Raw genomic sequence first — 26,632 nt, 5'->3', positions numbered from 1 at the left:
TCTACATGATTTAACGTTAAATTAACTCTCTTCTAACTGACACTTCCTGGTTTAGACTTTGCATGTCTCAGTAAGGATTCTTCCATCTGATTAAGGAGCCACACCGTTCCTTGCCCTGTTCACAGGCCCCACATTCCCTGTAGAGGGCGCCGGGCTGTTTTTAATTTCTGATAACCGCAAGTATCAGTGCAAAAGCTTATAGAACGTCTGTGGGTAAGTGTAATGATTGGCGAGTGCCATTCGTTCGCCACTGACCACAAAATCTGGGTCATTATCTCTAAAACTAATGTTTTTTTCCCTCTACCCATGATGGTTTTTCTATGTCAATAATTCCAACTGAACTTGCAGTTTTCAGAATGGTCGTACTGTTTTTGCCATTTACTATCCATTATACTGTTTCTGAAAAAACTCGTGTGCTGTTTACAGTGGGCCAACCTGGAGGGGTGTCAAGTAATATATCAAAACCTCCTTTCTTTCAAAAGGAAATTCTAGATCATCTTGTCTCCTGGTGATCTTTCCAGCCATGTCACTATGTCTCAAGTGGTACACTGTACAAGTACCACTATAATCAGTGTGGTAGTAGTATTATACTGACTAGGATATTGGTAGCTGTTAGTGGAGAGGAAATAGCAAGAATATCAGTCTTTATGGATAATTCCAGTATTTTAAATGGCTGTGGGATAGATCTATAATGTGTCTCTTCTCCTGGCTGACCTCCCACCTTGCACCCGCCGTAAACTTGAGCTCATCCAAAAATCTGCTGCCCCGTATCCTAACTCGCACCAAGTCTTGTTCACCTGCGAACTGACCTACATTGGCTCACGTACCGACAACACCTCAATTTCAAAATTCTCATCCTTGTTTTTACATCCCTCCATAGCCTGGCCCCCCTCTATCACTGTAAAGTGTGGGCCCCTACAACCCTCAGATCTCTGCGCTCCTCCAATTCTGGCCTCTTGCACATGCCCGATTTTCTTCGCCTCTCCATTGGTGGCAGTGCCTTCAGCTGCTTACGCCCTTAAGCTCTGGAATTCCCCCCCTTCCTCTCCACCTCTCTATCCCTCTGCTCTTTTAAGATGCTCCTCAAAAACTACCTCACCTGTCCTAATATCTCCTTATGCAGCTCGGTATCAATTTTGTCTGATAACGCTCCTGTGAAGTGCCTTGGGACGTTTTGCTATGTTAAAGGTGCTATATAAATGCATGTTATGTATAGCTGGCCCAGAAGCATCCTTGCTGATTCACTAATTATGGTAGTCCACAATTCTTCTGTGTCTCTGACAGATAACTAAAGATTTCTTGTCCAATAAACTAGTTGTCCTACCTGAAGGTCGTCTAGCTTTATAAGTTGTTTGCCTTTCCCAGTACCTATCTCGGGAGCATTGTACAGGTTTTAATATTTACTAGCATGGTATCTGAGCAACCAAATAGTAGAACTTTAATTTTGTGATATTCTTTTAGTGAAAATGCCTTTCAGCCCATTCACTATTAAAATTTCATTTCAAAAGTACTGACTCGCCTATAATGTTGGATAAGTAAACTGCTCAACCACCTGTACTGAATTCTCTTTCTACTGCATGCTGAACTCTTGATTTAGAAATGTTAACGCTCATTTTCATAATAGGGGCTTTGAAGGTCATTGTTCTAGCTGAACATTCCAAGTACTGTGGCAGTAGAACTTGTAGAATAAATATGTGACTTGGTGAGATTATGAATTGAAAATGCAAATTTAAAAAATGGCAGTATATGAAATAATTAGGAACAAAAATGTGGTTAAAATTGGCACTGTTGAGTTCACTACGTGTGCGTTTCACGTAGCATATGGGTTTTGGAAATCTAAAACTGATTGCACAAAGACTTTGTTTAAGGTATTTATATTGGAGAATCACTTCAGGAAACATTTCTCCAAACTCCTGTTGTAGAAACTGTACCAGACTATGTAAACTTGTCATAATGTAATTACATCCTCCGACTAGTAGTGATACTGTGGCATTTCATTTTTGCAATTCCCAGCTCCTCTCCTCTTCGCTCTCTCGGTTAAGAGAAACTCTTAGAATGATAGAATCTTACAGCACAGAAGGAGGCCCGTTGGGCCTGTGCCAGCTCTTTAAAAGAGCTGTCAATTTAGTCTCGCGTCTCCGCCTTTTCCCCATAACACTGCGAATTAGTTCTCCAACTACATGCCCAGTTGCCTTTTGAAAGTTCCTATGGAATCTGATTCCATCACCCTTTCAGGTAGTGTGTTCCAGATCATCATAACCCTCTGTGTGGAAAAATTTCTCTCTCGTTCTTTTGCCAATTATTTTAAATCTATGACCTCTGGTTACCGACCCACTTGCCAGAGGAAACCGATTCTCCCTATTTGCTCTATTAAAACCCCTCATAATTTTGAATACCTCTATTAGGTCTCCCCTTAGCTTTCTCTGCTCTAAGGAAAGCAATCCCGGCTTCTCCAATCTCTCCACATAACTGAAGACCTTCATCCCTGGTATCATCCTGGTAAATCTCCTCTCTACCCTCTCCAAGGTCTTGACATCCTTACTAAAGTGTGATGCCCAGAATTGTACACAATACTCCAGCTGAGGCCGAACCAGTGATTTGTAAAGGTTTAGCATGAATTCCTTGTTTTTGTATTCAATGCCCCTATTTACAAAGCTAAGTATCCCATATGCTTTCTTAACCGCCTTATCAATTTGCCCCGCCACCTTGAAGGATTTGTGAATATACAGCTCCAGGTCCCTCTGCTTTTGCACCAACCAGCTCTACTTCTCTCCTACCCAATTGCTGTAAGTTTCTCTCTTTTTTTATAATTACAAATAATATAAAATCAAATTATTGTATGAAAATGCTGATCTTAACTCCCCATATTCAATGCTATGGGAGATTAACTTTTATAAAATAAAAACAGAAAATGTTGGAATACAGGTCAGTCGGCATCTACAAAGAGAAAAGACAGGTTAAAGTTTTAAAATTAAAAAAAATAGTTTGCATCTATATAGCGTCCCAAAGCACTTTACAAATTGTTTCTCCTCAAACATTGAACAAGGAAGGCCTGTGTAACTTATCAGAAGGCTCATTCATTAGTGAAATAATATTGAAGTTTTTAAAAAACAATGTTTTGCCTCCCTTTGATGAAACACGTCAAACACCAGATGAGAGACCCTCTGCATTGTCATACACCTTCACCCAGCCGCCTAAAGTCAAGAAAAAGCTTCATGAACAGTGTTGTTCCATTACAATCAACCTCATCTGAAGCCCGCATCGCCTTGTGGAAAGACTGGCTCGCCAGTCTCGAACCACCCCCAGTGATGGAAATTTTACTTAATGAAAGCCTTTCCCCAGGAGCTAATTGCAACTGGGCAACCTGGAAGTGCCTTAACAGACTTAGGACCGGTGTAGGTTGCTCAAAGGTGTCACTAAGCAAATGGGGATATTCAACCAGCCCGACAACTTGTGAATGTGGAACTGAGGCACAGACTATGCAACATCTCCTGCAATGCCCATCGTTAGAGGAACCCTGCACTGTTGCAGATCTTGCCGAATTCAACAAGGCGCAAAAATGTGTCCAGTTCTGGCTGGGCTATGTATAGACTGTCCGTGGACACGATAAGAAGTCGTTTCTTCTGTTTTTATTTCAGGCCTAACCTGGTTACACTGTTTGTTCTGATTTGAGCTTTCTCCTGCTCTATTTCTAAACTTCAGTTGCTATGATTTCACAGCTGTTCAGGTGTATGTAAAAGCTTACGTGGCACTATTGTAAGCAGAGCAGAGTGTTCTCCCAGTGTCCTGGACAGCATCAGTCCCTCAACCAACAACAAAGAAACCGATTAACTGGTTCTTCGTCTCATTTGTTTGAAGGATCCTGCGGTGCACAAAATTGTCTGTTGCAGTTCACATGTAATTCATTGGCTGTGAAGTGCTTTGGGACATCCTGTGGATATGCTGAAGGTGCCATTATATTCAAAGTGCTTTCTATCTACTCTGGAAAAAATAAAGCTTTTTACAGAAATTTTCCCACTTGTATTTGTGTATTTTTCTCCCCTTAAATCCTAGCTCTTTTTTAGATTCTGCTCCCACCGCACGTAAATTATTTCCAAAGAGGCTGAGCATGCAGTATGCTGTTCAGTACCTGTGATTGTTGCTTTGTAATTAAGCCAAAATTAGGTGTGTGAGGCACCCAGTGATGACTTTCTTTCTATTTTGATTCCTTCTCACACCAGCCTAGCGCCTAGCCTCTGCCAATTGGATGAAATGGGGACTTCAATTGGTAGAGAATCGTGTGTAAGAGCATGTGGCCTCCCCACTTCCTGTCACAGTGCTTCATGCAGCAAGTGCTCTGCCATTTTTTGTTCATTTCTTAAAATTAATGCTGTAAGAAAGTGAAGGTGTATTTATATGTATACCTCCAATTGGGTGATTGTGCACATGGGTGTCAAGACATGGACTAGAGTACAAGGGGGTAGAAGTTATGCTGCAGCGATACAAAACCCTGGTTAGACCACACCTGGAGTACTGAGTGCAGTTCTGGGGACCACTCCTTAGGAAGGATATATTGACCTTGGAGGGAGTGCAGCGTAGGTTACCAGAATGATGCCCGGACTTCAAGCGTTAAGTTAAGAGAAGAGATTACACAAATTAGGGTTGTATTCTCTAGAATTTAGAAGGTTAAGAGGTGACCTGGTCGAAGTTTTCAGGATATTAAGGGGAACAGATAGGGTAGATAGAGAGAAACTATTTCTGCTGGTTGGGGATTCTAGGACTAGGAGGCATAGTCTAAAAATTAGAGCCAGACCTTTCAGGTGTGAAATTAGGAAACATTTCTACACACAAAGGGTGGTAGAAGTTTGGAACTCTCTTCCGCAAATGGCAATTGATGCTAGATCAATTAATTTTAAATCGGAGATTGGTAGATTTTTGTTAAGCAAAGGTATTAAGGGATCTGGGCCAAAAGCAGGTATATGGATTAAGGTCACAGATCAGCCATGATCTCATTGAATGGCGGAACAGGCTCAAGGAGCTGAATGGCCTACTCCTGTTCCTGTGTTCACCAACATAACTCCATTATTAAAAGAAGTTTCTTGTAAGATACGAAAACTATGGTACACAGAACTGTGTTGAAACACCTTTGCCTTCTATGTTTGTTAATAGCAGTATAGAGCTAACTGGTCAAATCTGAAATTCTGCAATATTTTTTTGAAGCGAATTAAATCACTGATTAATGTTTCTTCTTGTTTCTTAGAAGCTTTTTTACCAAGAAGACGAAGGAACCCATTCCTTCTGCTTTTAGTGCTCCTGGCTGGAAGTTATTTGGGAAAATACCCCCAAGGGAAAATTCGCAGAAGGATTCCAAAACAATACAGCAGGTATACATTAAAAAAAATTCTAAAGTACCAACTATCTCTTAGATATAGTGTACCTGTTCAGATTAAAAATGACGTTCTGTTCGATGTCAAATTTTTTTGCCTTAAAATACTCCTGTGCAGCGCCTTGGGACGTTTTACTACGTTAAAGGCGCTACATAAATACAAGTTGTTTGCCGCATCGCCTATAATAAGAATGACACTATCCGTTTAGGTAGATTTCAGTAATTTAATGTTAACCCGTTGGTTGCAATTTCCTTTTATCACAAAATCTCTGTTAATGATCTGCCATAACAATGACAAATGTAAATGATAAATATTTTGCGTGAATAACATCAAACACTTTTAAAAATATGAATGTTAACAGAAACCTGTATAATTATGCTGTGGATAAATAGATGGGAACATGAAGCAGGAAAAGTTAAAATGGCAAATTTGGTGCTTTTTTGGGGGGAAAAATGACTGGGATAAGGGGGAGAAACATTGGGTGAATGGAGACAAACTACACAATTTGACATGTACCTAGAAGGTAATTGCTAAGGAAATTGAATTGCAATGTGCGGTAACATTTTTTCATAAGTAACCTTGTATTACACTATAGTAGAGTTCTTTCACATGGCTTACCGGGGTGGCTTATCTGAAATCAAAGTGGTGTAAGATGGCAACACCTGATCTCCCTTCATGAAATGAGTCATCGTCTTGTGTTGAGTGCTTTAATTCCAAAAGTCTGAGGTGTACTTGTGTTGGTTCCAGATCATGTATCCTCATTCATAGTTTAGTGAGGTGGAAAGGTTTTTAGTGTTGTCTCAGTATTTCCGCTTTATTTGATGACCATGGGTGGAGAAGCTGGGGTAGCGTTTCCACTTTGTATGCAGTCGGCGAACTGGGCAAAATTGCGCCCGTTTTGAAAAGTTTTTTTTCTTACGTTTGCACTGAAACTCATTTGCAATTTGCCATGAACCAGCGCAATCGGGCAGCATTTTAAAAGGTAATTTTTTTTTAAATGTTGCTTTAAATAATATTCCTTGATATATTTGAGTGGTAACTTGGTGCAGTTTGATTAATACAGTTGAAAATGGGTTTATCTAAAAAAATAAGCATTTTTAATCAGTGTCTCATCCATTACCTGTGAGTAACTCAATTTTAGATTACTGAAAATGTCTTTTAAAAAAAATATTCAGAACCATTTTCTAGTTATAATGGGGCACAGTAGTCAGTTTCTTAGTAAATTAAAAAAACAATTACACTCAAGGTTTTAAATCGTGTCTATTGGTGTCCCTGTGCCCAAAAGAGCCAGCTTAATTTTTAGAGGCCTCCTTGAAGGCCCTCAAACAAGCGCAATTAGCGGAAACTCCCAATAGTGATTATTTCACCCTGGAGGCGTTGCCAGTTTTGTGGACGGAAATACTCAGCGGGTCAGGCAGCATCTGTGGAGAGAGAGAAACAGTTAACGTTTCAGCACGATGACCTTTCATCAGATTCTGTCAAGGTTCTGACAAGAGGTCATTGAGCTGAAACGTTAACTCTGTTTCTCTCTCTCTCTCCACAGATGTTGCCTGACCTGCTCTATTTGCGCAACGTAATTTGAGCTTAAAATTCCGCGATCTTTTGCGCTGGTTACGCCGATTTCAGGCGAATTGCATTGAAAAAAATCAGTGCCTAAGTGGAAACTACGCTGCTGTCTTGAGCCTAATTGGACCTGAAACAGCACTTCCTCGCAAAAATGTTTTCCTTTTTCTGATTTATTTTTTGAAGAAATTCAATGAATTCAGCTAAACAGGGTTAGAGGTAGCTTTGAGAATGTTGGGTGTTGCTCCAACTTTACAAAGCCTACATTTTAAAGTCCTTGTGGTCCGTACAATGATAGACTGATGCTGGATTGTCAGTGAATTTGGCTCCAACCATAAGAAAGGACACTGTATGTATAATAGTATAATCCAGTTGTTGATTATGGACCTTTGTTCACTTTTCTAGGTTTGGTGAATATGTTGCTAAAATTAATTGGAACATTTTTATTGTTTCGGAGCAATTTAGTTACCTGCTTAGCCATGTAGAAGTCTTATTTGTACAAGAGAGGGGAAAAAGTAGCAAGTATCCATTTCAGCTGAGGGTGACCTAGTAGCTATGGAATCCAGTTTATTATCTATCAATTATATTTTATCGAAATCTAAATTTGCAGCATTTTAAAATATATTCCTCTATAGTGCATCGATGATTTTTTTAAATTGTGCCCTTTGGTGTAACGTAAAGCTTGTACCACATTAGGTGTGGCTCACTATCTATCCCTTGTCCGCTGCGCACAGAGATTTCCTCCATGTGCTCCTCCCGTGCCCTTTGCCTAATACACAAGTGCAAAGGACACGGGGGGGGGGGGGTAGCACGTGGAGCAAAACTCTAGCCACTCACTAGACAAAGAGCACCAAACAAAGGACACGGCATTAGTCGTTGGCGATACTACCCCTAATCACTACTGAGGTTATTAGCACTCTAATTATACAACTGAAGTAGTTAATCGGACAATCAGTTCTAGCAGCACAAGACCATATGATGCACAGCATCTTGTGCAGTTACTAGGAACCCACAAACTATATTGAGTTTAATATCACTTCTGAGATTAACTACTGATAAACTACTTTAGTTGCATGATTGTAGTGGTATTATCACTACAATCATGCAACTAAAGTAGTTTATCAATAAATTGTAGCACTATGAATTGCAAGCACGCAACTTGCCAACAGCAGCTATTCTAGTGTTGGTGCCTGTTGTGTGCAGGATGCACCCAGATCTGTGCCCTTGACAGAGTCAGCAAGAAGGGGAAATGAGAAAGTTGTAGCTACATATGAACATTGGGAAGAGAGATTTCTGGTAGATAATGGGATCAAAAGGTAAAGGCTCCTTGGCACCCAGAGAGTTATGCCCCAGGTAAAGGATGAGTAGGCAGTCTGGATGGAGGTGGTTCCTGGGATGGGACAGTGACAACTCGGTTGCTGGTGTTACCACTGTGCATTATCTGAACTTTGGGGAGTGTTAGTGCTGTGGCATTGTTTGACTTATGGGGAGTGTTGGCGCTGTGCATTGTCTGAACTGTGGGGTGTGTTAGCACTGCGTTGCCTGAAGTCAGGAGTATTGGCACTGTGCATTGTCTGAACTCTGAAGGGTATGCCTACAGTGTCACTGAAAGTTGGTAACTATCTCTGCATTGTTGAGCAGAGCTTGAATGCTGTACCGCCAGCCTCTAGTCTAACACTGGATCAAATTACACATTCCAGGCAGAATGCTGGGTGACTGGACTGAAAATGTAGACTATCCTTCCTTCCAACTTATCTAACATTCAACAATAAATTGATCACCATTCAATTGAATCTTTTTCAAAAATCCTTCCTCCCCTGAAGGTGCTGACCACTGCTGGGGTACAACACCACAGATACTTTATATGCCCCCTTATTCTTACACTGTTGCCCATGTGCCATATGATTTGCACTCTTCCCCCACTACTCACTGCACTTGACCCATCTACACAAGGAAATAGGGGTCCAATTTTACCCACATTCCTGTACTGTTTCCCCATATATGTTGTGAAGTATAGCCAGTTTATCCTTGAGTTCAGCATTCTTCTGCATAAGTAACATAACTTCCCAAGTGATCATTCTTCATACATGAACAAACCCTGCACACCTCATTCTAAACTGCTTGTGTTCTTGAGGCTGACTCCATACCCTCGCCACTGACTACATCTTCATCCCCGCCCAACATCTCAGGCTGAACTAGACTGTGCTCAATCTCTCAGTCCTATTCCACACTGAACTGAGCTTCTCCATACCCTCTCCATCACCAAGACTGCTTACCTCTTCCTCCATAACATTGCCTGTCTCTGACCTTGCCTCAGCCCATCTGCTGCTGAAACTTTCATCTATGGTTTTGTTACTTACAGGCTCGACTGTTCCAATGCTCTCCTGGTCAGCCTCCCGTCTTTGACCCTGCATAAACTTGAGCTCATCCAAAACTCTGCTGCCAGTATCCTAACTCGCAACAAGTCACGTTCATCCGTCCCCCCTGAGCTCGCTGACCTACAATGGCTCCTGGACCACCAACGCCTCTATTTTATTCTCACTTTCATGTTCTAATCCCTCCATGCCCTTGCTCCACCCTATCTCTGTATCCTCCTTCAGTTCTACGACCCTCCGCGAACTCTGCGCTCCTCCAATTTGGCCTCTTGTGCATCCTCCACTGCCCTCAGCCAATAAGGCCCTAATTCTGCGCCTCCATCTCTCTCTCCTCCTTTAAGGTGCTTCTTAAAACCTAAATCTCCGACCAAGCTTGTGGTCACCCGTCCTAATATCTCCTCCTTTGACTCGGTGTCAATTTTACTATGTTAAAGGCGCTATATAAATGCAAGTTGTTAATATTCCTAAGACATTGTGTTCTCCCTCCGTCAGCCTAATCTATTACTTTTGGGAGCAACTAGACCCAGGTTAAAATCTGTGGCTGCCTATCTGTTGTTTTTGCCACAGGTGTTCAGGATAGCTTGCTTGAAACAGTTTGTCATCACCTGCTGAGAAAATTCTCCTGGAATGTAAAATCCCTTGGGAGAAGGATGAAGGCAAACACTAAACACCAGCAGGGTAAAAACAAACTGACTTAATTCTCACTTGCAGCTGTAAACATTGTCATATGTGGTTAGGCCCACCCACTGCTTGAGTAGGAGGAGGGGGGTGGGGGGTGGGGGGGAAGGAAACACATGATCTGGCATAACTCTTGTTGGGTTGTTGTGCACAATGTAATGAATGACCTTTAATAACCATTCTTTGTTGTGTTACTGTTCAGTGACTTCTCCCATGTGTACTACTTTGGTTTTCCGTGACGGGAAGCTTGCCTTATAGATTAAAAGGCAGGGAGACCAAGTTCTTGCTAAAGAATATTATTTTGACTTTGATTATGAATGAAGAGGCCTTCTGCTGATAACAGTACACGGACTGGGTGCTTCAGAAAACAAAGCCATGCCTTTGGGCTGAAGTTTTTAATTTCCTCAATGCAAGCATAATTTAATTAAATTTAGTAAGTTTAATTAAATCTGTTGAACAAAAACATTTATCTCATATTACTGATGAAATCTTGAGCGTAGTGAAAATGCGGATAGAAAAACTATTCTGAAAATGATTTTCTGTGCAGCGCCACCTGCTAATTAAACATGCTTAATTTTGTATTCTCCTGTGGCTGTACTGATTTGCATATTTTTGGATAGTAGCAATGACGGTGTGATTATACAGATTATCTAAGAGGTTATTTTTTATATGAAGGCAATCCTGAGTAAATTAGGCTTGTGGTAAGAAGACAACATTTTTTTGGAGTTGCATGCATACCACGTAATTCAGCTCAGAAACTGATAGTGGGAGAAATGACCTTAACGCACGTGGTAGCCAGATTGAGATACCTGTACACTGTTTACCAAATTTATATTAAAACTAAATGGAAAATAAGAGTAGGAAAAAATAAATTCTGAAATTTTTAATACATTTGTTGTGAACCATTTGAAATAAGTATCTTTTGAAGAAAAGCACATTAACACAGTGCAGTGCACATAATCTGATTGGAAGGTTCTGTCAATTCCTCCAAATGAAGTTGAAATTCTTCTATGATCTCCCATCTGAGCTGTATAAAAAATTCCTGTTGCTGTTCTTGCCTGTGGTACTCCACACTGTAGAAAGTATCTGAATTGAGGAATAATCGTCATAAGAGGCAATTATATTCCTACAGTAGGTTTGACATATTGAGTATATAATGAAACAACTAGTAGATCTTGATTCCAACAAAACAAGTTCTTATTTGCAGTTTAGAAGAATTCTATTCCCCTTTGTACACTGCGCATAAAAACCTCCTAACTTCGCCGGAGGAGTTACTGTGATTTAGATGTTGAGCAGTGTCCTTGTATATGTTGCCATCATAACCTGCAGAAATCTTCCTGATTCTTTGTTTTTCATTTTGGAATGCTGTTGAAATAAGTAAACCAAGATTTGACTTCTAGGATTTAGATTACAGCAATGTCAATATGACTGGTCATGTGCCAAAGCTAGCATAGGTATGGAGTCATATTAGTCTGAAGAATGTGATAACAGGGCACTTAGAAAATATCAACGGGATTAGACAAAGTCAACATGGATTTATGAAAGGGAAATAGTGTTTGACAAACCTACTGGAGTTTTTTGAGGATGTAACTGGTAAAATAGATAAGGGAGAACCAGTGGATGTGGTGTATTTGGATTTTCAGAAGATCTTTGATAAAGTCCCACATAAGAAGACAGTGTGAAAAATTAAAGCACATGGGATTGGAGGTAATATACTGGTATGGATTGAAAATTGGTTAACAGACAGGAAACAGAGAGTAGGAATAAATAGGTCTTTTTCAGGGTGGCAGGTGGTGACTAGTGGGGTACTGCAGGGATCCGTGCTTGGGCCCCAGCTATTCACTATCTATGATAGATATATATATATTTTATATTTTAATTTGGATGAGGAAACCAAATGTAATATTTCCAAGTTTGCTGATGACACAAAACTTGGTGGGGTTGTGAGGAGGATGCAAAGAGGCTTCAAGGCGATTTAGACAAGTTGAGTGAGTGGGCAAATACATGGCCGATGCAGTATAACGTGGATAAATGTGAAGTTATCCACTTCGGTAGGAAAAACAGAAAGGTAGAGTATTATTTAAATGGTGATAGATTGGGAAATGCTGATGTACAAAGGGACCTGGGTGTCCTTGTACACCAGTCACTGAAAGCAAACATGCAGGTGCAGCAAGCAGTTAGGAAGGCAAATGGTATGTTGGCCTTCACTGCAAGAGGATTCGAGTACAGGAGCAAGGATGTCTTACTACAGTTGTACAGGGCCTTGGTGAGACCACACCTGGAGTACTGTGCGCAGTTTTGGTCTCCTTACCTAAAGAAAGGATATACTTGCCATCAAGGGAGTGCAGCGAAGGTTCACCAGACTGATTCCTGGGATGGCAGGACTGTTGTTTGAGGAGAGATTGGGTCGACTAGGCCTGTATTCACTGGAGTTTAGAAGAATGAGAGGGGATCTCATTGAAATGTATAAAATTCTGACCGGGCTAGACAGACTGGATGCAGGGAGGATGTTTCCCCAGGCTGGGGGCTCTAGAATGAGGGGTCACAGTCTCAGGATATGGGGTAGGACATTTAGGACTGAGATGAGGAGAAATGTCTTCACTCAGAGGGTGGTGAACCTGTGGAATTCTCTATCACAGAAGGCTGTGGAGGCCAAGTCACTGAATATATTTAAGAAAGGAGATGTAAGGGGTCGTTTTAACGAGCTTATGGTGTGCTAGATCGGTTTTGATTTCGCACTGCTCGTGAGCGGTTCCGAAGCGCTCCCCCCTCACCGGTTCTAGACACTGGGCTTATTGCCAGACAACCTTGATGTGTGGCCCAACTTGTGACTCGGAAGACAAATGGATCAGGTGAGACAAGGTGAGTTTTAAATCAGAAATAGCTTTATTTTCAAGGAGAATAAACACAGAGAATGCAAGAATCAATTTAGACAAAAATCATTAGCACGTCTCCCAATGGGAACTAAAATTTAACACACAAGGAATAACTTTGACTATCTTAAATCATACAACAATTCTTAATCAGCGGTATACTAGAACGGGGGTGGGAAAAGCGCACGGACACATCGAGGGATAAATCACACTCCTGAATTACAAAACCCTTAATGTTATAAACCCTCCCGTTGCTAAAATATACCTCAACTATGTCAGTTAGGTAGAGTTGGGCCTTTATGCTCACCAGAATTTTAAAACCCTCCTGGACCTTGGTACTCCTTGTTACGTCCGGGATCTCCAATCTTCCTTATGGGACCGGCTCCTGGACCCGCTCTCCTGCACAAACTTGGAAGTCCTCCGAACTCCTCGAGCCGTCTACTCTTCCGCACGGTCTTCGAACTCCTGATGGTATCTGGACTTGGACTTCACTGCTTCTGGTGAATCTTGTGGATCTGTCTGAGTCTGGCTGAATCTCTCCTCCTGCACAATCTTGTGGGTCCTCCTCGCTCTGTCCTTGACCTTGTGTCTGTGTGAATCTGTGATGGATCTGTCTGAATCTCACTGAATGAATAAGAAGTCGTCTTGCTGTCGATTCTCCCTCCACAGTTATACTGTTTCCTTGTCCTTATCTCTGCGCCAAATCAGGGGCTTTCTTTGTCAAGGTAATGGGCAGGCTGCTTTGACAAAAGCAAGTACTTTATTTTAATGTCTTGTAAATGAAACTGATGGGATCTGTCCTCACAGAATCCCCACAGTGCAGATAGAGGCCATTTCGGCCCATCGAGCCTGCACCAACACATATCCCACCCTATCCCCGTAACCCCACGTATTTAATCCCCTAACACTAAGGGTCAATTTATCATAGCCAAATCAACCTAACCCGCACATCTTTGGACTGTGGGAGGAAACCGGAGCACCCGGAGGAAACCCACGCAGACACAGGGAGAATGTGCAAACTCCACACAGTCGCCCGAGGCCAGATTTGAACCCGGGTCCCTGATGCTGTGAGGCAACAGTGCTAACCACTATGCCACCGTGTCCTGTGTCCCTCTGAGTTTGGTACAGATAATGGGTTTTTTTCTGTGCTCAGAGATTTCAGAGATGGGTTTGCGTTTTGCTAGCAATTAACACACCTTGAGGTGTAAATACTTTTGTTTACGAGTTCGTTACTGCTGTAACCATATTATCATATCAATAGCAGTAAGTTCTGGAATCTTCTAATCGGTGATGACTCAGGCTGCTGTAAGATACTGCTGGTGTGTCCTTTTGAACTGAGCCATGAGAACGGCCAACTCCATCTTGTGTTCTCATAATGTGGCCATTTCAGGGGTTTTACCAATCTAGACTGTATTTTCTGGATTTTGCGAATCCTACAGAGATAGATAGATTTCTAGACACAAAAGGCATCAAAGGGTATGGGGAGAGAGCGGGAATATGGTATTGAGATAGAGGATCAGCCATGATTATTGTATACGCTGGATTTACTCTGGAAATTAGATATTGGTGTGGTGAAAATACTCAAACTTGGTATAAACCGAGCCATTGCTTTTGGTCTCAATGGTGCAAAGATCTGGAACATGTCTGAGAAACTTAGCAAATGGAGATTTGTTACCAGCTCCACAAAAGCCTTTTCATTTTTTTAGGACAGAGTTAAGGTTAGAATAATTTAAAGCAAATGTCTTGGTTGTATTTTTAAGATTAACTTTACACATTGTGTGTCTGTAATTTATAATAGCTGTAATGAGAGGTTTGGATGTGCTACGTTGTTGAAGAAAATTAGAATAATGTCTTCTGCACCTGTCAGAAGCACCTAATCTCTGTGATTACAGAAAGCTCCCTCTAGTTGTCAAACACTACAAGTACTGGTACCATACTGAGCAGATTTCCACTTGAAATCTTTGGTTTCAAATCTCCAGGTACTGCCAGAGCCTGAATTTATATGTCTATAAAACATTCTCAACCCTTGTAGTTGAGTCAGAGAATGAGCATTCAACTTTTTCAATCGACATACTGTTCTGAATTTCTTTGTCTCTTGCAGGTCCCTCTTACTTTTCAAATTCAAATTCAAATCGCTTTATTGGCATGATAAGGTACATCTTATGTTGCCAAAGCATCATAATACATTTATGGTTGAACACATAAACGCAGTTCTATTCATAGTGTATAAACAGGTATATCCCTGAGTGTATAAATATACAATCGCATTATTTATATATACTCTTTTCTTAGTTTACTGGTTGTCCCTCTGTTCATGGCACGCTGTAACAGTGTGCCGCCAGTGTTACACAGCTTCTCTCCTCCCCCAGTAGGTATGGGAGTTTTTGGTTGTCATTCAGATTTCTGAATTCATGGAATATTTGTGAGAATTTTTGGTAGAAATTCTCCCTGATGCCCTGATATTTTCCACAGGCTGTGAGGAAGTGCATCTCTGTCTCCACTACTCCCTGACTGCAGTGAGAGCATATCCTGTCTTCTCTTGGCAGCCTGGTCTGCCTGTGTCTGCCTTTTTCGATCGCTAGGCTATGTTCGCTAAGTCTGTACCTTGTCAAGGTACCTTTTCATGGCTTCATCATATATGCCAACTTAGAAAACAAGTACAAGCTGACCAGCAGCTTCAAAAGAGCTGACAACTCTAAAATAACTTTGAATATAAGCCTATGACATTTGAAAACAAATAATTTCACTAAAAGTACAGCAGGACATAAACTTAAGCTGTAGGTATACCCAAAATTCATTCACGTATTTATGGGTTATTTTTACCAGTACATGAAAACCTGACGGAATACACATGTTTGAAGACACAAGATTTATTTTCTAAGAGGGTCTGTGAGGCCAAATGCTTCTTTTTGCAGATTTTAACTTTAAAAGTGTAAGACTTGAAGACTAGTTCCTGATCTGATGAGGCTTTTTTACACTTCTGTTGAACTTTGGACCATTTACTAGAAAAAAGCTTTTTATCTGATGGTGATCCTTCTCTCATCTGCAATTTAAATATCTTTTTTGCTCTCTTTTGATTCTGTTTTATAAGTATTATGCGCAATGCTCCATTGAACTTAAATGTATTATCTGCGTGTAAAGGCTTTAACCACTTTAGCAATTGTGCTGTAGGTACATTCCTACACATCTGGAATGGCAGCTTATATCAGGACTTCTCAGTGACCTGGAGCAGCTCTTTATGAACCAGCCCTCTGGATCAGCTTTCAATCCAAAATACAAAAATAGTTATTGTAGAATACTTCAAAAAAAAAAAAAAAAAAAAAAATTTTTAATTTAAATTTTTTTTATTCATTCATGGGATGTGGGCGTCGCTGGCAAGGCCAGCATTTATTGCCCATCCCTAATCGCCCTTGAGAAGGTGGTGGTGAGCCGCCGCCTTGAACCGCTGCAGTCCGTGTGGTGAAGATACTCTCACAGTGCTGTTAGGGAGGGAGTTCTACGATGAAGGAACGGCAATATACTTCCAAGTCAGGATGGTGTGAGACTTGGAGGTGGTGGTGTTCCCATGCACCTGCTGCCCTTGTCCTTCTAGGTGGTAGAGGTCGTGGGTTTGGGAGGTGCTGCCGAAGAAGCCTTGGCAAGTTGCTACAGTGCATCTTGTAGATAGTACAGGGTGCAGCCACAGTACGCTGGTGGTGGAGGGAGTGAATGTTTAAGGTGGTGGATGGGGTGCCAAACAAGCGGGCTGCTTTGTCTTGGATGGTGAGGAGCTTCTTGAGTGTTGTTGGAGCTGCACTCATCCAGGCAAGTGGAGAGTATTCCATCACACTTCTGACTTGTGCCTTGTAGATGGTGGAAAGGCCTTGGGGAGTCAGGAGGTGAGACACTTGTCGCAGAATATCCAACCTCTGACCTGCTCTTGTTGCCACAATATTTATGTGGCTGGTCCAGTTAAGTTTCTGGTCAATGGTTACCCCCAGGATATTGATGGTGGGGGATTCAGTGATGGTAATGCCGTTGAATGTCAAGGGGCGGTGGTTAGACGCTCGCTTGTTGGAGATGGCCATTGCCCGGCACTTGTGTGGCGTGAATGCTACCTGCCACTTATCAGCCTAAGCCTGAATGTCATCCAGGTCTTGCTGCATGCGGGCATGGACTGCTTCATTATATGAGGAGTTGCGAATGGCACTGAACACTGCAGTCATCAGCGAACATCCCCACTTCTGACCTTGTGATGGAGGGAAGGTCATTGATGAAGCAGCTGAAGATGGTTGGGCCAGGACACTGCCCTGAGGAACTCCTGCAGCAATGTCCTAGGGCTGTGATGATTGACCTCCAATCACCACAACCATCTTGCAGATCATTGTTTTAGTTGGGGCCCAATTTTTTGCAAATTCAATTACATTTGTTGTATAATTAAATCGTCTGTGGCTTCATGGCTGCAGTAATTTAATTTGAACCTTCAGTGTGTGAATAATGTCGTTTACAGTGACTGCTTTCCTTGTGATAACGGCAAGATGGAAAATTGCAGTTGTTGCCAGTAGTTATTTCATACATTCTTTTGACTCCTTTGTGCAAGGTAAGTTTACCTTCTGCCCTGTTCTTAGTGTAATGTACACCAGCACTCAATTAATATGACCATTCTACAGTGAGGTTTCTTTACACCGATCTTTACCGTGTCACATGGCTGAGTAATAACCCGACACCTTGATGTAGAATGCATTATTCCTGGTTGTCTTGACCAAGATAATTGAACTCATTAGAAGCAGACAAATGATGTTTCACATGTATTTGCATATATAGTATTTCAGTGACTTGTATTAAAATTCAACTGTTGGTGACATTGTATTGAAGTTAAAAGCTAGAGAAAGACAAATAATCTGAAATTTTGTATTTTAAGTACCTTAAAAAATGTCTGAACTATGTGCTTGAAATATTAAAGTAGAATGTATAATTAATCTTCTACTGAGGTTCTGATGTGCTTAAAATGGTTTGAACCACACTATCTCTTTAGGCATGGCAGGGCGATGCTGTGAATAGTGGGAACGCCTAAGCTTTTTGTCTGTTGGCTGGTTAGATGCATATCATGGAGCTTCCCTACAAGTCCATGTGAAAATACAGAACCATGAAGAGCATTAAATAAAATGAATAGTAAAAGACATTTGAAATCTATTTTCTTTAAAGACTCCATAGTACAGCACAGAAGAGGCCATTCAGCCCATTGAGTCTGCGCCATTCCCCCGCTCTTTCCCCACATCTCTGCAATTTTTTCTCCTTCAAGTATTTATCCAATTCCCTTTTGAAAGCTACTATTGAATTTGTTTCCACCACCCTATCAGGCAGTGCATTCCAAATCCTAACCACTCATTGTGTAAAAAAGTTTTTCCCCATGTCACCTCTGGTTCTTCTGCCAATAAACTTTAATCTGTGCCCTCTGGTTATCAACTTTCAGCCATTGGAAACAGTTTCTCTTTTCGCTCTATCTAAATCCTTCATGATTTTAAACACTTCTATCAAATCTCCTCTTAGCCTTCTCTGTTGCAATCCATGCCAACTCGACCCTTGTGCAATCTTTATGGCAGCCCACTTAGCTCCCTCGCCTCCAACTTTGAGTTCAGAAATCAAGGTGCATGGCGAAAAGCCATTGTACAGAGCCAAACCAAGGTTGAAAAAAGTAAGAGATGCTCAACTGAGCCAGGAAGTAAAGGTTAGGAAATAGCGAGCAAGGTTTTAAAAGCTAGAAGGAAACAAACATTGAGGGAGGTCATAGTTCCATGGTTTGTGGTACTATGAAAGAATTTAATTGGAGCAAGAGTCCATGTAATAAGTCTAGATTTCAACACAGTGAGAAAAGCTTGTAGGGCAGTACAGTTGGAGCTTGGAAGCAACAAGAGAGAAAAGTTCAATGAAGCACTAACCCATAATATCATTGATTTAAAATTGAGAGTGACAGAAAGAGATGTGACAGGAAGAAGCTGGAGGCTCCACATGAGAGACGGCCAACTCTCCACCATCAAACCTTTGTTGTCCAGGAACACGGGCGAGGTGTTTCAGAGCCTCTCTGATACGGAAGCATTATTCAAGTCTTGGACACATCTGAACTTTAGAGTGAGTTGCAGTGAGAAGAATTTAGGATGAAAGAGAACGGTTCTTGGAGGCAGCTTCAGTGTTAAAGATGTGAGAATTCCATTTGAGGTTGGAGGAGATAGTGAGGTCATGAAGGTCAATCGGTGAAGAAGGACTAAATTACATGAAATGTAAGGGGGTAATGGTTGTTGGTTAGTCTAGAGAGAGATCAAGAAACTGTCTTTGAAGAATGGAAAGAATTTTGACTTATTCTCTCATCAGAGAGCATGGAGGAAATCAAGACCAAGTGATTCAACCACTAGTTGCACTGGAGGTTGTGTACCGTGAGTGGAATAATCAGCAAAAGAGTGGATAGGTTTGAATGATAGGTAGAGAAGATCAGGATATGAAGGAACAGAGTGGAGAGGGGATAATATTTAGTGGAGTTAATTGAATAAGAGCCGGAGGATAAGCCATCAAATGACAGCACAGAGAGCGCAATTTGCGAGGTAGTTAAATAGCGATGACTATAACTCTGGTGACTGACCATATGATAATTTGTTCAGAAGTGCACTGGGTCGGATCTGGCGAAGGCTTTGAAGATGTCCACTGCATTGATGGATGATTGACCAAAGTGCTTGAGCAGAAGGTGCCTCTAACCTAAGGAGCAAAATGACCAATGAAGCAGTCATACCATGGAAATGGAAGTTACTGCTGCAATAGCTGGTACTGTTCTAGCTTTAAGGCACACTACTGTACTAGCTTTACTCTGGACTTAACCAGTCCTGTCACTGACTTGGGAATTCCTGATGCGGACACTGGGTGGCAAGAGGCAAAAAGTATACTTCTCGTAGTACTTGCATCCTCCACTTTGACAGCTACAAAATCACTGCCTATCATTTAACTCCAAAGGTTTAACCATTCTAGACCAGTCGTTTTCAAACATTTAGGTATGAGACCCCTGCAAATATTGACACAGTTCTGCAGACCCTTTGTCCTAATTCCCAAAGAGTGTCAGCTGCCCACAGGTAAACAGTACTGCCTTTGCAAAAAAAATTGGCTCAGTATTAGTACTGGCAACAGAAGCAATGTTTGTCAAAGACAGAAAAGTACAGAAAGAAATTAAATATATAATTCTCAAGACATGCTGGTGCAGCTAGGCACACTAGTGGTGTCAGTGGTGAGATATGCTTGCTTCACCTTGCCTGACAAATGATTCATGGGGCAATGACTGATTGATTGGATGGTAGCAAGCCAAAGTCTGTTTGAAAACAAATTCTAGAGGTGAAGTACGTCATGACTGAAAGATTGGCTTCAGATGGTGGAGTGGAGGGAATGAGGAAGAGCATTAATTCAGAGTTGATTTGTTCAGTATTATTGGATAAGCTCCTAATGACCGTGGTGGCCAGGCCTATAAGCAGCTAGCAGTCTGTATGACACATGGCCCCCATTATGGTTCTTATCTCTCATCCCAGGTTTGACATGTATAGGCTGCTGCTTGCTTCACAGCAGGATCAGCAAGAAGCACTGCTGATATGTTAGTGCATAGACAAAATAACAATAATCAGCAATCCCCGCTATCCGCACAATGCACAGAATAATACATACTTTAAGCACCAGACACTGACACTATTTCATATTACTTGCTGACATGGTTTCTGTTCTGTAATGTTGTTGCACATTAAGATATTTAACTTTGGTAAGACTCTCCTGTTTGTTTCCAGTGTAGCACAGAACTAGAGAATTAATCTAAGAAAAAAATAACCATACTGTTTTTAAAAAATATTAACCAAATCATTGAATCAATTTTATAGCCCAGTAGTGATTTGAGCTTTGTCTCCATATAGTGAGTAGTACGATGTGCACAGATTGAGCAGTTTACTTATATAAAAAAAAAAGATTTAATACCAAATATATACTTCTAATAGTGATCGTCCGTTAGGTCCCATCGCTTGATTTGACATCTCTTGCAGCCAAAGCTCAGTGTGCAGGCAGTGATTTGTATGACTGTAATGTCAATCAGGGCAAATGGTCTCCCCACCACTCCAAATAAGGGGTTAGCAGTGCCATTTGCCCTGGAGTGCTGAATGGCAATAACGGCAATTTTTTCCCCCTCTTAACAATCTTGTGGATCATCTGAGATTACCTCATGGAGCCAAGTTTGAAAATCCATGTTTTAGATAAATTGATGTTTACATTTGCTATGCCTATTTTGTGTGCTTTAATGAAAAAGAATTGATTATACAGGAAACTTTCGATTAATCGGCCACTAAATAACCGGAACGCTCTATCCACCGGCAAAATTCAGGAGTCGGTTCAGATAACTTTTTTTACTTTGTTACTTTTTTTACTCCATTTGTGGATGTGCAAGCATGTAGCTGAAGCTGTTGCTAAACTACAGAGATGCTTGCAACTTGTGCTGCTTGTTTTGAAGCTAAGCAACAGGGTTTGTTGCTTTATACGGAGCTCTGAATCTTTTACTATAGCGTTCGGTTATCCGGCATTGTTGATGAACCGACACCAGGTCGGTCCCGTCCGTGCCGGATACCAGAAAGTTTCCTGTAACATGATTTCAAATGTTGAAAATTATGCAGAAAGTAGAAATATTTACTTTGGTGTTGTCTTTGTGTGATAGAATCATGATGCAAGTGATGTAATAAGCAGGTTGTATTATATCCTGTCCGGGGGGGGGGAGCGGGGGGGGCTCCTTAGGTCTGCACTTCAAAAATGTCATTTTGATCGGGTTGATTTGGGGTGGGAGGGAGATTAAAGGTGGAATAAAACAACTAAGTAAAGCTATATTTTAATTATACACATTTATGGCTATTTCATAGTCTTTTTATGGACACTAGGTCATACATTTTAGATAGATTTGTAATGAGTCACCCTGTTGTAAAATTACCTTTTCATTCTTGCCGGTTTTTATACCTAAGAAAACCTGTGCTTTTAAAATATTTTTTAAAAATTTAATTGTCTATTTTTTGTTGTCGATGACTAAAGTTGGACTCTGTTTCTTTCATCAGGACAGCTATGGTTGCAGTCTTGCGTCAGTGTCTGCACCTAACCTGTTCAATACAGGGGTATGAAATTACTACATTTCCTTCCAGTCAATTTTGAAACCATGCATGACATTATGTTGACCTGTGTTTGTCTTTCACCTACACATCTTTATTTGAGCATGATGAGCACAATTCATATTACTGTACTGACATTAGAACATTGAAACACCCATTTGAATGCAATAAGGGAATGCATTTGAACCCACTATTGTCTTTAATCCCTAAAACACCATTTACCCAGTCATTTATGCACTTTGCATTGATTGCACCATACTAGATAAAATATTCTAATATTGGTAACGTAAAAGAAAATATAGAAATGTGATTATAATTTACCTTCAGGTAGGTTATTGTAACTTAGCCAATGTTTTGAAGGTAACCACATTAACTTAGAGGTAGTTTTGTACTGTGATCCATGTCTATTGCGAACGGAATTGAGACAGCCCAAACTAATTTTCACTGTTGTCACTGGGCTTATTTGGAGTATTGGTACCAATATGCTATCGGAAATGTTGCACTTAAACTCGTGCACTTTCGATGTTCCAATATCCTCCTTGTGCAATATTTTTGATTCAGAAACAACTCCAGTTTGGAAGGGTAAAATCTATAAGCTATTTGTACTGCTAGATTTTTTTTTTCAATATAGTATGAAAATGTCTTCATATACCATTATGATTTACTAATATCCTAGTGACAACACTGTTGTAGGATTCTCTCAGCCAGTAAGTAGACTTTCATCCCATCAGTTTGTGCTGTCTTTGAACCCAGGTTCCAGAAAAGAAAGACCAGTGTCTAACCCAGTGTGCTGCCAGTCCCCACAGGCTGCTGTTAATTGTAACTGCTTAAAACTGCATGACTAGATATGAACATTGTCCCAGCTGATGGGAAGGGAGCAGTTCACTTTCCCTCTTCTTTAGCTTGAAATCACACCTGTAAATTAAATTTTATCAAAAGCAGTTGAATAAGCTATTTCTGGACGATAGATGTAATGTTTCGGCTTGACTACATTACCTCAGAGTAAAATCTAGTACCCTGTACTACTTGTTTACTCACAACATTGCAAAGGGCTTGCATGTGTTCTCAGTCTCTCTAATTGTACTACATCTAAAGCTTACCTTACAAAAAACTGCATTCTCAAATAATCTGTAATAGTGCTAATTAAAATAAAGGAGAGTCGAATGTCCTATTCCAGTACATTAATATGGCAGACCGTTCACTATAGCAATTAAGTGTACATGGTTCAGGATAAGCCATTTTGACATTTGTTTTAGGCAAGCATTTTTTTGTTGGTGTGCAGAAATTTTAAATGCATTCTCAGTGTTTTAATAACAAATTTTGTTTTCCAATCCCAATTCCTTTGCCAGGGATTAATGACCTTTGGTCTACCAGTCAATTTTAGATTTGATTCCACTGAGTATTAACACACATTAACGGCTTTTAATTAAAGGTCATCGACTTTATTTTATCTTGCTTGTGAATTGTTCCAGGTTCAGAATGTTGAAGCGCAGAATATTAAAAATGTATTTATTATAAATGTATTTTAAGTTTGAAATAGAATACACAGAAAATTCTAGGAGCATCCCTGTACAAGTTGTTTTTCAAGTGTGTATCTTTGCTAATGTATTTATTGTATAAATACTATGTTGTTATGGCTATATTACTGGAATTTCTCAGCTAAGATTACAGGAAAGCACAATACCTTGCAACTCTTGAGCTGCAATTCCATTGGAAAGATTTCTGGCACACAACTGGTTCGGCCATCCATCGATAGATCTGGCTGGACCACAAAGCACTGTCATGCCTTGCACTCCTCTGCAAAACCGCTCGCAACTTCAGGATTGTCCTGGAAAGTAAAGATAACTGCCGCCCCTCCCAGCTGCTTCACTCCACAACCAACTGTCTCTTTAAATCCCTTTTCCCATTCCCCCACCACCCTCACTTCCAACAAGAAGTGTGAGGAGCTCAAGGACTTCTTTGTCACTAAGGTTGAGACCATTTGTTAAGCTGCCTCTGCCTCTTCCCCTTGCTCAGCAAGCCAGACCTCAACTAAGATTCCCCCTACCCTAGCCTTGAACCCGCGTCTTCCTTGTTTCTCTTCCATCTCTCCTCGTGCCCTCTCTGAGCTCATCTTGTCCACGACGCCCACTTCCTGTTCCCATGTCCCCATTCCCATTAAACTTTAGACGACCCAACTTCCCTTCCTCGCCCTCCCATGCTAGCAGACATTATAAATGCTTCCCTCTCCTCGGGTACTGTCCCTATCCATTTCGAAAACGCCATATTCGCATTCTTCTCGAGGGGAAAAAAAACCCACCCTCAACCTCTCTGTTCTTACAAGCCACTGCCCCTATCTACAACCTCCCTTTCCTCTCAAACTCTTGAATGTTTTGTCACCTCCCAAATCCATGCCCATCTTTAATGCAACTCTATGTTTGAATCTCTCCGGTCAGGTTTTCATCTATGCCTGAGCACTGAAAGGCAGTAATCAAGGTCACAAATGACATTTCCGACGGTGACCATGGTGCCCAACCATCCTTGTCCTTCTCGACCTTTCTGTAGCCTTTGATGTGTTCAACCACACTATCCTCCTCCAATGCCTTTCCTCAGTTGTCCATCTCAATGGGACTGTCCTTACTTGGTTCCACTCTTAGCTATCCAATCGTAGCCAATGCATCTCCAGTAATGGCTTCTCTTCCCACCCTCGCACTGATACCTCTGGCGCCAAGGCTCTATCCTTAGTCCTGCCTCTTTGACCAAGCTTTTAGTCACTCCACCTTTGACTCGGTGTCGATTTTTCTCTGATTATGCTTCTGTGGGGCACCATGGGGCATTGTTCTATGTTAAAGGTGTTCTATAAATGCACGTTGTTGCTTTGTGCCATCTTCGCAGACAGATTTCAGAACCTTCAACATTCTGTCATGCATTGTTTTTAGTCGCAATGACTGTAGATTTCCTAGTTATTAGATGTATATGTTGTGCTCCATGGTGTACTAATTTCCTTTGTGCAGGATGATCCCATTATCTAGTAAATTCCAATGGAGGATTAATTGATTAGCATTTGTCTGAACAATTAAACTTTTGAGTTCAGATATGCCATCTCATTGCTCCTGAAATCTTGCCAATATGCAAATAAGTGACCCTAATTTCAGTTATCTGTGCAGTCATTTCTTTAGAAATAATTTTGCATTAAGTGAAATGTTTCAAATGAATAATAGCCCACAGATGTTCTTTGAAATACTGCAGTGCCAGCTGTCCAATTGTTGCATTTAGTGGTTTCCCTACCCTGAATGGTCTATTGAACTATATTTAATAGGCTTCAGATCAGGGAATATAAAAAAAAGTGTAATTTTAAAAGCTGTGATGTTTTCTATTGAATGGAAATGAATAATAAGCACCAGCTGTTGGATGAGCAGCCTGGCACCATGTACTCTGTAATATGTGTGACTCAGATATTGTGCCTTTGTTCAGAATGCTGTTAAATTCACATCAAAGTCATGCTTGTGTTTCTGTGGCTTTGATAGTCCTATAATTGCATCATTTTAATTATTCACCTAGAATTACTTCTGTTTTCTTGAGGTGTGTTAGAATACAGAATATGGAGACAATTCTATTCCTGCATTTTTCTTTTAGCCAGCTTGACAGTTAATTCTTAGAAGGGTTTACATGATTGTAATATTTGATAGAGTTTGACAGTCATTTATATTTCTAATCAGTGTATCATTGTAACATTTGTTTCGGTATGTCTTACAAAAATGCTTTTCAGGTTAGTTTTACATGTGGTACTTCGGTGGAAAATGCCCCTAGATGCTTCAGTTGGTCAATTCAAGTTGTGCAACTTACTCCAATGCAGTATCACTATTACATGGTAGTGGTTTGATATTCTGTCATCAATCAAGTATTTTGAACAGAAGTATTACTTCTGATATTTTTTGAGTGTTAACACCTTAATATTGCTTTGTGCCTCCAAAGGAAAAGCACTATTGAAAGTGGAAAAATCTACAGATTGGCTCTAGTTCACAATAAAAAGAAAATTCCAATGTCATCTTGAAATCTGCATAAACTAGCGTCACTGTTTACAGGGATAAACCGAGTAGGCTCATAATTGTACCTGTCCTGGGGCCAGCTTGATTGACTGTCAGAACAAATTTTTTTTAATTCTTAATTTTTTTTAAAGTATATTTGTGGGGGTGGGGGCAAGGAGAGAGGGGAGGAGTTGGTTTTAAATTGTGTTTATATAAAAAAAAAATCAGCTTCCTATTGCATGACCAAAAAATGACTACAGTAGCTAAACATATTTTTCGTTCCGAATATTATGTGAACATGTCTTCTTTTGTCCATTACATAAAGAACCGTACAGATATTGCGTCTCTTTTGTTGGCACATAACAAACCACGTCCTTCAGTTTCCCAGGCACGCTCGAGATGCTGAATTACAGCAAATTATTGTCTGTGCTTGCCAGCTGCCATGATATTTTTTAGGACTGCAAATTTCATCTTTTTTGAGTTTGAGAAATGTACAAAAATAATTTTTACGGAAATATACGCCAAGGAAGGTTCCAAAAATAGTTTGTGAGCTATCCTTTTGGAGCTGTAAGATATTAAACGGGGTGAAACATGTCATCTTGGATTTGCAGCTACGTTTAAAATTTTATA

The 26,632-nt window shown here is 40.6% G+C and overlaps 1 protein-coding gene across 4 annotated transcripts in view; it reads left to right on the top strand.

Moving 5' to 3' along the window:
- tbc1d12b (TBC1 domain family, member 12b) overlaps nucleotides 1-26,632 on the top strand; it is a 122,148-nt gene that overhangs the window by 57,656 nt on the left and 37,860 nt on the right. For 2 of the 4 annotated variants that reach the window (XM_085994811.1, XM_085994812.1), the window contains exons 2-3: nucleotides 5,240-5,363; nucleotides 21,945-22,001. In XM_085994811.1, coding sequence (XP_085850937.1) covers nucleotides 5,240-5,363; nucleotides 21,945-22,001 — 181 coding nt within the window. The remainder of the gene's footprint in view (nucleotides 1-5,239; nucleotides 5,364-21,944; nucleotides 22,002-26,632) is intronic. The other 2 variants (XM_085994813.1, XM_085994814.1) reach the window with 1 other exon arrangement.

This window comes from Somniosus microcephalus, chromosome 8 (assembly GCF_052327205.1).
Source record: "Somniosus microcephalus isolate GS21.2 chromosome 8, FLI_Smic_1.0, whole genome shotgun sequence".
Lineage (NCBI taxonomy): Eukaryota > Metazoa > Chordata > Chondrichthyes > Squaliformes > Somniosidae > Somniosus > Somniosus microcephalus.
The sequence above is the reverse complement of the archived record's forward strand: the minus strand, read 5'-3'. Positions and strand labels throughout refer to the sequence as shown.